The 10,323-nt window shown below is 41.3% G+C and overlaps 1 protein-coding gene and 2 non-coding genes across 3 annotated transcripts; all 3 read right to left on the reverse strand.

The window, feature by feature from the left end:
- Positions 1 to 4,273: 4,273 nt before the first annotated feature.
- RPL21 (ribosomal protein L21) lies at positions 4,274 to 10,098 on the reverse strand. The gene is made up of 6 exons (XM_063305749.1): positions 9,979 to 10,098; positions 8,110 to 8,188; positions 7,756 to 7,817; positions 6,428 to 6,540; positions 5,944 to 6,094; positions 4,274 to 4,401 (listed from the first exon to the last, which is right to left on the reverse strand). The coding sequence occupies exons 2-6, from the start codon at positions 8,174 to 8,176 to the stop codon at positions 4,312 to 4,314; spliced, it is 483 nt and encodes a 160-aa protein (XP_063161819.1). The 5' UTR covers positions 8,177 to 8,188; positions 9,979 to 10,098; the 3' UTR covers positions 4,274 to 4,311.
- LOC134499416 (small nucleolar RNA SNORA27) lies at positions 6,233 to 6,364 on the reverse strand. The gene has a single exon (XR_010068137.1). It is a non-coding gene; the product is annotated as a small nucleolar RNA SNORA27 (small nucleolar RNA).
- On the reverse strand, positions 6,992 to 7,069 carry LOC134499405 (small nucleolar RNA SNORD102). Its single transcript, XR_010068129.1, has one exon. It is a non-coding gene; the product is annotated as a small nucleolar RNA SNORD102 (small nucleolar RNA).
- Positions 10,099 to 10,323: the final 225 nt, after the last annotated feature.

The following is a 10,323-nucleotide window of genomic DNA, read 5'->3' on the forward strand; positions in this document are numbered from 1 at the left end:
CTCTTGCGCAGCCACACCAGCATTACTCTCACTCTGGTGTCCACTGTTGTCAGGCACATGAAATTTGGCCATAAATGCACACACTGGTCAGAAAATAATTTTTTATTACTGTTTATTACAGTCATATTTGCAAATATCTTAACGGCTTCCCAGGTTGTCTTATTTATGTACTAAATTTTGAGGCCATCCAACTCCAAAAAGACTCTGGGCAGCTTACAGTATTTAAAAAGTGTACCTTCAGAAACTGAATCAGTAACAACAACAAAAGCCTCAACAGGATCTCCACAAACACCTACCCACCAAGAACAAATTCATTTTTCCTTCTTTTACCTTCCAGCCTTTCCTTTAATCCACCTCTGTACCATGGCAGAAAAGTCTGAGCCACGTAGTTTCCTTGGCACATACTACAAACTGATTTTATACATATCTTTCATAGTATGTATTTATTATATCGTATCAATTTATAACAGGGCCGCAACTGGGGGGGGGCAACTGGGGCATGCGACCCGGGTGCTGCGCTGGGGGGGGCCCCAAAATGGGCGCGGAATCCATGTTTGCCCCGGGGGACACACCCTAGTTGCGGCCCTGATTTATATAGCCGCCCGTCTCAAGAATATGACTCTGGGTGGCTCACAAACAATTAAAAATATAAAAACACCAAAGCAATTCAAAAACAATTTGAGAATAAAAAATGTAAAAAGCCACTCTATAAAATCCGTAGCTGAGGCATTCTCACACCCATCAATAACACTCAATACAGCCACTATGGAGGCTCTACCCAGTATTGCCTTGCAGGAGATATCATGGCTATTTCTCTTCCTGTAGCGCTCTTGCGAGTTGCACTTCAAACAACCAAGCAACACCCAAGTATAGGATGCATTTAGTCAAGGCTGTACAAAAAAGCTAAAATATCTCCTGCTGTTATAATCTATCAATCACAGATGAAAAATTATTGCCTCACTCTCTTTTCCCAAAGTACTCTAGCTGTGAGAGATTACTTCAAGAGACAGATGGGCACTTAAGAATTATCATCCTTTTCAGTTTATAGTCAGCACCCACTCGCCTCTGCAAAAAGTACCGTCAGCAGGCAGAGATTCACCCCTACTTGATCTCACCAACTGCCTCTGTAGGTAGATATTCTTGAAACAACTATAGCTCAGGGAAAACTGCCTTTCCTTCTATTGCTGTTTTGAACTAACAAAATTAGCTAGCTGTTGTGTGAGAAAGAACAATGACTCAAACTCAGATAAAGGAAGGTTAAGTGACAGATGTGTGGGTGAGTAAGAACTGATACAAAATGAGATGAAATATACAATAGGAGCAAATGAGGGGCCTGTTAAGATTCAGAAAAAAATTGAAAATATCAGGTTCAGTGAAGAATACAAAGGGGAGATTCATACAGAGAGACAAAAGCCTACAGGTGACAATTAGAAAACATGACATCGTTCAATGACTAATCGTAGCAAATTAAGTTCTCCTGCAAGGCTCCCTTATGGCTTCTTTGCAGTCACCACCGTGCTCCCCCAGTTTTCACTAATAATTCATGCCAGTTGGGAATAATTTGTGTATGGCTTTTAGCAATTCAGAAAAAGACATGTCAAGCAACTTCTGGATACTTCTGCTGATATTCCAATTCCAACCAGATCAGCATTACTGAAAAATACTATTGTTGAGAAAGGTGCAACGATATCTCAATAGATCTGTGGCTCCAGAATGAACACTTGGACCACTCCACCATAACTCAGTCCAACAATTCAGTGGCACCTGTTACTACTTGGCAACAGCAGACAGAAATGCCTCATGAGTCCATATATCTAAACCAAGGGTGTGCATCACAGGCAAATCTTGAAACAAATCAGTTGTCCTAACTGAAACTGAGTTAACCTGAAATGAACCAAATTCAAGGCTTCATGTTCTTGGTTAAGGATCAGAATGGCAGAGTGTCCTGGTTCACGCATGTGTGAATACACAATTCAGTTTATTGGATTTGGGCTTAAGGTTTTGGGTGAACCCAGTGGTTGTAGTTTCTGAACCAGTTTATAACTTCATATTGAATGAAACCCAGTCAGTTGTGGTGCACTTCATAAACCATGAGTAAAGCAAAGCATTATGCACGATCCTATCATGAACATTTACCATCACTCCTTAGTATTGCATTTTTTGTGACTTGGTTGCCCATTGACTAAAATATAAAATGTTGTTTCTTTTAACTCCCCAAAACTTTCATGTTTCCTAGACACAATTATGATGCATAGAGTTTTCTTACAAATTGTCTAAACACAAATATGAGGAAGAGAATGAGAAGGAAAAAAGCACTTCTTTCCCCACCCTCTGAAAACGAGAATTTCCACTTTTCACTGCATTTAAACCTTTGAACTATTGTGGGATTGTATCACTTCTATGCCATTCTGACATTCTCCTAACAGCTCAAAACACCTAGACCAACTAAGCAAGTCCTCAGACTATAAAGCCTGCTCCAACTCATTCATTTGAAACTCAGCAGGTTTATTCCCCTAAAAGTTGCATCGAATTCTGTCAAGCAGTAATTTGTAAAGGCCATTAAAATATCGTAATTTAAAAGCACCCAGCACAAAACACCTGCATTTATTTTGTACTGTATGAAGCTTGCCTGACTTCAAAGTAAGATTCAAGCTCAGAAACCTTTCCCAGGTCTCATGCAATAGAAATAAAAGTGAACTGAATTTTGTGTGAAGAGGACTCTTACAATAAATTTTATATAGTTTACATTCTGGCACAGGGCAATGTCAAACCATTTCTGCATTGTTGCTAGTAAAATTGCAAGGATGTGGCCATGACCATCCAGGATCAAGGGACTTTCTATATTCTTCTTCCCACTTCTGCAAAAACTTCCTTTGCCACTTTTCATTTTCACCTTTGAAAGATAGATTGTGGGATCTGAATGTCTTCTGCGGTTCTTTCTGGTGTACAGAAACCAGTGCAGAATGCCTGGTTTACATAGAAATCACCAAGGCGTAATTAGTGGGTTCACACATTATCGTATGCAGCATGAATCAGGCCAAATACATGCGCAGTTTAACTGTACATAAAGGCAGACTTCAAGTTGAGCTCAACTTTATGAAAATGTCCCAAGTCTCTATCAGCCATAATAGAGGTGGTTTGCCACTGCCTTCTTCTGAGGTATTCTTTTGACTTCCCAGTCTAGTCTCCACCCTAACATTTCCTGGGAGTCTCCCATTAAACTACTAACCAACCTCGGTTAACTTTTTTGAGATAAGTTAAAATCCATTAGATGCTGCCACGTTTTTTAGCTATCATGAAGGCTTTGGCTTTGTTTGAACGTTGCCACAAAGGAGAGGAATCTTCTTGAATATCCATCCCCAAATGGCCTATCAAACAGTGCTGTCACATTTGACACCAAGCGTAACAGGTGTACATGATTAATTCCTTGACAACTCACTCCTAACCAGACTTGCTAACTTATATGAACACAAGAGATCTTATCCACGTTTTTTTCTTAAATTAGGCAGGCTTCATTTTATTGGGGTATTTTTTGTGCCTGCCAATCTCATTTAATTCTGTTAGAAAGGTTTAAAAAAAACAAAACCAACTAGAGCTGCTTGTGGGTTTTTGATGTTTCTCGGTGAGGGGTATGAAGCTTAATGGGAGGACACTTTGGGTACAGAATACAACTGGACAGTCTTCGGTTTGGTAGTTCTCAAGTCAAATCACCTTCATACACACTTGTGCTAGGTATCTTAGGGTCAACACATGTACCTAATGCTTACTACTGGGACTCGCTGACACTGGTGGGCCAATCTTGGGGGTGGGGGGAGGAGGAGGAAAGAGGGGCAAGTATTTTTAAAAGCTCTTGTGAACCTTGTGCCAAATCATCTAGGACTGGAGAGTAACACATACCTTACTAGAAAACCCAGACAAGAATTTGAGAAATTTGCTACATGTCAGAAATAATTTAAACAGGAAACAGACATGTTTTACAAACCACAGATTTGTTAAATGCATAATTCCAGTATTTTCTATCTCTAATGTATTTTTGATTCAGAAGGCACTGGTGATTACTGTTAAGAATACAGGGGAGGGAGGGGGGAGGGATAAGTCTAGGCGCAGACTACTAACAGCCAATAATTCATGGTTCACAGAAAAATAGCTGCCTCCTAGGTGATCGTTTCTGCCCATAATTAATTGTGCCCTGAATTAGAACATTTAAGATTAATAATGAAAACACAGTCCTTGCAATTCAGAAATAATAATTTTGAATCCACAAATACGTATCTCAGTCCTCTACAAGGTATTTTATTTTGTTCGCATACACTATGCCATGAATTCGTATGGAATTGGTTCCAGCAACTCTGGCTCTTTGCCATTGGTTCTAACGAAGTGAGCTTCTCTTGGAGGAGCCGGCTGTAAACAGAAAGGCAAGAGAGGCGTGAGGTACAGTAATACCGCAAGATACATCAGAGACACCTTTTACAGAAGGTTTTCTACCACAGCACACTTACTGAGCAGGCCATTTGCCTGTCCTCAGAATTGGGAACGCATCTCAACAGCAAAGACAAAAATATGGATTGCTCTGGTGAGCGTCCAAGCCACTGTCCTGGATGAGACCCAGAGCATCCAGGAGCACATCCGTAAGATGGCCCCTAAAGATGAGCCGCTGGGAGAATGCCTGAGGCAGCAGCAGACATGGGAGGAAGGTCAAGCAGAGGAAGTGCCATGGCAAGACAAGGCCCTGCATGGGATGTACCATCGACAGATAGCTGAGGTGGCTGACCCTGGGAAATCCTACCAGGGGCTGGAAAGGGCTGGACTAAGAGACAGCACTGAGGCACTGGTCATAGCAGCACAAGGACAGGCACTAAGCACCAGATCCATAGAAGCAGGGGTCTACCACACTAGACAGGACCCGAGCTGCAGACTGTGCAGAGAGGCCTCAGAGACAGTCCAGCACATAGTGGCAGGGTGTAAGATGCAGGCAGGAACAGCGTACACTGAACGGCAGGACCGAGTAGCTGGCATTGTGTACAGGAACACCTGCACAGTGTACGGGCTAGACCCTCCCAAGTCCAGATGGGAGATTCCACAGAAGGTTGTGGAGAATGACAGGGCTAAGATCCTGTGGGACTTCCAGATCCAGACAGACAGGCCAATCAAGCAGACAACGTGGTAGTAGACATGGACCAGAAGACAGCAGTGGTGATAGATTTAGCAGTGCCAAGTGACAGCAACATCAGGAAGGAGGAGTATGAGAAGCTGGAGAGGTACCAGGGGCTGAAGGAGGAACTAGAGAGGATGTGGGAAGTGAAGGCCAAAGTGGTCCCAGTGGTGGTAGGGGCACTCGGGGCTGTGACCTCCAAGCTGGCAGAGTGGCTCCAACAGATCCCAGGAACAACATCAGAGCTCTCTGTCCAGAAGAGGGCAGTGGTAGGAACAGCTAAGCTACTGTGCAGAACCCTCAAACTCCCCAGCCTTGGTAGAGGACCTGAGGCTGAGGAAGACACATGCCACCCACAGGGGTGAGAAGGGGATTTTTTTTAACATAGTCTTACATTTGACAAATTAAGCTAGTTCTGCCAGTAAGGAGACTGACAATTCTAAATTCATTTTTTAAAATAACTCTTTATGCTTCCTTTGATATTTTTCAGATTTAGCTTGTTATGACAGTAGAAAATAGATTAAGTCATAGAGTAACATTTAACTAACACGTAGCATTTGAAACAGCTTTTTAAACACTATACAAACTAAACAGAGAATATTCTATTTACGTCAACAAGTCCTCACTAGTGCTGAGATCTGACAGGGGTATATGAAATCAGATAATCGTTTTTCTTTTCCTACGAATTTAACCAAGTCTCAACATTTTAGCCTAGCTATATGCAAGTTGTTTCTCAAAATAACTTTAGACTTGTTTAGTACCAACCACTTAAGATATATTCTAAATGTTACCTGGCGTTTTAACTCAAACCAAGTGCCCTTTTCCTTTGCTTCCTTTTTCTTCCTTTCATTTTCTTTCACACGTTGCAAAAAACTGTCTCTGCTCTTAGAATGCTTAATATGTTCAATGCGCACATTGATTCTCTTAGCAAGGATCTTGCCTCTAGGGAAAAAAAAAGATATGGACACAGAGTTTTAGTGTTTTCTTTTTATGATCAAGACCTGGATCGCCAAGATCAAGTCAGTAAAGTTCTACTGTCTGACATTCCCACAATGCATATTGTCGCAGAAGAGATTAAGCATCTGTTTCCTCTGACAGGATCCAAGCCAATTAAATATAATCTGGTTGGGTTTTAAAAGGATATTTGCTGTACACCCCCTGAATGGCCAATTAAGACAAGAAATGTCTAACTGGTAAAGTGAAGGGGGAGACAGACATGTTTTTACATAATATTCAGTAATGAGGAATGACATCAATAACAAGGAATGCACTTACTTAACCTTCTTGTTCACAATAATGCCCACAGCATGCTGAGTAATGTTGTATACTCTTCCTGTCTTGCCATGATAACATTTGTGCGGCATGCCTTTTTGAACTGTTCCCGTGCCCTGTTAATACAAAAAAGTTCCACCATAAATAGTTATAAATAAAAATGCCTGGGAAAGTTTATTAGGCAATTTTTGGGAAAGGGCATTCTGAATTATTTACAAGTGATTTCCTGTGCTCTTAAACCCATTAATATAACTGCTGTTCTGCCCCCACAATATAAGTTTCTCTGGTCAAACCAGAACAAGCTTGCTTTCTCTCCAGGTAAGCTACTCAGAATGATTAGACCATTTCCCATTTTAACTGAATCCCAACCTTTCAGTAATCTTACTATACAGCCCCCAAATTATGAATGGTATAGGCATAATTTATGAGCCCAATGAATCACACATGGTTACTGATCCCTATTGTATCAAATCACATCTTTATTATGGTTATAAAACAGCAAAAATCCCTATTATAAATGTGCTTGAGGTTCTAAATTTCCCGGAGAGCTAGACAATGTCTCTGGTTTGCTTTCAGTGCCGGTGAAATGTTTTGCTCAATTTGCTTTATTACAAAGCAATCATAGGAGAGAGTCATCATCAAGCACCAGAGTATTAAAATAATGTAATGCAGTATTATTGTCCTAACAGTCAGGAAACCATGCCGAGACAAGGAATAGGTCTCTAGTGTTTTATTATGCTACATTAGACAGAAAATCCTAACAAACTGAAGCGTGGGAAAAACCCAGACAGATAAACCCCAAAGGTTAAGGCGGGTCTGATCTGTGTCTCTTTGAATGGCTGCTTAACTCCTCAGTACTACGCATGCGTTTTCCCCCCTGGATAGGGGCCCCCTCCTGTTCACCATCAGTGCTCATGACAATTATTACACATCATAAAATCAGACATTCAAGTTAGGCTTTGCACATAGAGTTCAGCAAAATTTTAACATACACCATTTGATTAAGCTTACATATATTTTAAAAAAATATTGTAACAGTGTTTTTCAGGAACCAAAACTATATCCAATCTCAAGTGAAGTACTACATATCTGATTACAGATGCTCCATTAGGTCCACACAATTTTTACTTTAAAAATTGCATCTCTTTTGTATATTTTTATCTTATTATATTGAAAAATATATCAGAGCATATACAAAACTCAACAATATAATTTCAAGACAACTGCTTATCCTTTTATGTTATGGTGTTTTACACTTTTACTTTAGTAAAGTAACAAGAGTTCTGTAAGCTAATTTTAGTTTCAGGATATTAAGTTTTAAAGAAAGATACCTTAATGTCAACGATATCACCCTTCTTATAGATGCGCATGTAGGTCGCAAGAGGGACAACACCTTTTTTTAAAAAAATACAATAATATTTTAGTTAACTTAATTTTAATTGGTGTTTTAATACCCCAATCCCTATTACCCATGAAGAATTCTCTTTCCCTCAGTAATGATCAACAGTAGGCATTAGACAAACTTAAAGGTGAACTTCAAGTGATACTGGTATCCCTTTAACTATAGTGCATGTTATATAATTCACACCTCAGTGGTCACTCTAATTCACACAGGTAGGGATTCAACCAACCCTTTTATTTCTAACCACTTATTAAATTTAACTGGCTCAACAAATATTACTTACCATGTTTGCGAAAGGGTCTTGAGAACATATAACGTGTCCCTCTCCTCTTTCCCTTTGTGTTTGTCATCTTGACTGATCACTATAAGAGTAAGGAATATACAACATAATTCAGAAAAAAATATGAAGATTACTATGTTAAACAGATTTAAATGGAGTGTTTTCTAGTAAATACTTGTCAGGATCCACAATCACTAAAATAGTGATGCTTCCTTGTCATTGAACACGTGACTATAAACAAGAGAATTCAGAAGAACCATTTTCAGCAAGTGAAGAAACTCTTATTAAATTAGATTCTGCTTAATATTTTGTATCTGAAATAAGCAAGCCCTGCTAAAATACAGCTCTCACACAACATCCTTTAAGACAGTGTCAAATTCTTATATGGACCCCCAGCACGACTGGGCAATATTTTATGGCTTTCTCAGAAAGCAGGAAGGCCTATTGTAAAGTCAGAACTATACTCTTGCCTACTCAGCTAAGATGTTTTATACACATGGGATTTGCTTGTGACAGCCAATACTAGATCACCTTTCCCCAACTTGATACCCTGGACATTTGTACATCTCCTACCATACCCAGCAGGAAGGATGCAATAGACTAGCCTACAAAGGAAGTGTTTCAAATGTGAACAATGTGTTCAAGATAAACTGTTCAAACTTTCATTCTCTCCATCCCAAATTATCCAAATCAATACTCTGCAAGAGGACAAAGCTTAATAAAATTCAAGGACAGTAGCTACTTTGATGCATAAACAAACGGCAGAATTGTAGCCATAATTAGGACTCCACTGAGTGCAAGGGGAGCAAAATATTTCTGAAATTAAAGTGCTAATGTCCATTCTGATTTAATCACATCAAACTACAAGCAAATGATTGTAAATGTAACCTTTACCTTAAGGTTTAATATAAAACATTATATTATAAAGGTTTCAGCTTTGTCTTTTCTGAATGTGATAACTTTCTATGTACATTCCTCCCTCCTAACTTCTCCCCACACTACTGTAACACAAACCAGAGGAAAAGAAATTGCTTTTTATATGGGCAAGAGAACATAACTAAACTTCAGGGAATGCAAAAGGTCCCCGATTCAGGCATAGGTACCTCCACATTTTTAATCTAATCTTTTAAAAGGTAAGCAGGTGTGATAGATCACTTCCCAAGACCTAGAGCGTCCCTGCATATCAGGCAGGAATAATTCTCTCCACCCGATGCCCTCCCAAATAAGCCACAACCCAACGTATCTACAATGCACAGGTTGGGGGAACCTAAATTAAACAGACATAACTTCATAGAAAAATATACACAACCCTACCACTCCAGACAATTGACTCAGTAGACCGATCATGTTTATGCAGAATGACATTTCTAACTCCGGGAGCTGCAGAGGGGGTCCTCCCAAGGCCCCCTATTTAAGACTTATTGAAGGCGGAGCGGGCGATGACCGAGCTCCGGGCCCCCTGCACGCAAAGCACGTGCTCAAGCATTATCTCCCCAAATGCCGGAGTACCGAAGGGGAGGAAGAGCAGGCCTCCCCCAGGCACTGCAAATATCCCTGGGCCTCGGCCATGTGCGCCTGGATGCCATCCCTCCCGCTGCCCGCCCCCCCCCGACTTCGCTTCCGGCCCAGACCAAAGCTCGCCCTTCTGCGGCTCTCCTACCTTCCTCGCCTCCCCTCCCGCCCGCTCATCTCCCTCGCCTCCCTCGCGATCCCCCTATGCTCCTCGCCTGGCCCTCACTCCTCCGCGCCACGCCAAGCCATGTTCTCAAAACTGTCCAGACCCGCTGAGTTCCACCAAGCCAGGTCGTCTTCTACCCGCTTCCCCGCGACCAGCCCCATGCGTCTTCCCTCTCCACCGGACCCTCCGCGTACCGGACCCGACGAAAACAAGGAGCAGCTGAACTCCTGCGGGTACCTGCAAAATGGCGTCCCAGGCCAAAAAGAGAGAAGGCGGGGCTTCGCGAAATCTCCGTGCCTTCCTTCCGGCTGGGATGGGGGCCTGATCTGATCCGCGTACCCAAAAATTGCCTGATTGAAAAATGGTGTTAGCCGAAATGTTTGGCCGAAAAACTGAAAATACTCGCGCAGAAAGTTAAAGAAAACAGGAAGAAGGCGAACATTTAAGTCGCCACAAAATAAATATTCCGGGCTCTCTTAGATGTTACGATACCGAACTGGAGCAGGCACTGTTTTAGACAGCTTTCTAAGAGGGACCCA

The sequence above is a fragment of the Candoia aspera genome, chromosome 5 (genome assembly GCF_035149785.1).
Source record: "Candoia aspera isolate rCanAsp1 chromosome 5, rCanAsp1.hap2, whole genome shotgun sequence".
NCBI classification, from domain to species: Eukaryota; Metazoa; Chordata; class Lepidosauria; order Squamata; family Boidae; genus Candoia; species Candoia aspera.

Coding starts and splice junctions, on each gene's coding strand:
- RPL21 (XM_063305749.1), bottom strand. CDS start 8,176: ATGACAAACACAAAGGGAAAGAGGAGAGGGACACGTTATATGTTCTCA. Junction 7,818..8,109: donor AAGACCCTTTCGCAAACATG/GTAAGTAATATT, acceptor TTTTAAAAAAAG/GTGTTGTCCCTCTTGCGACC. Junction 6,541..7,755: donor GTGATATCGTTGACATTAAG/GTATCTTTCTTT, acceptor TTGTATTAACAG/GGCACGGGAACAGTTCAAAA.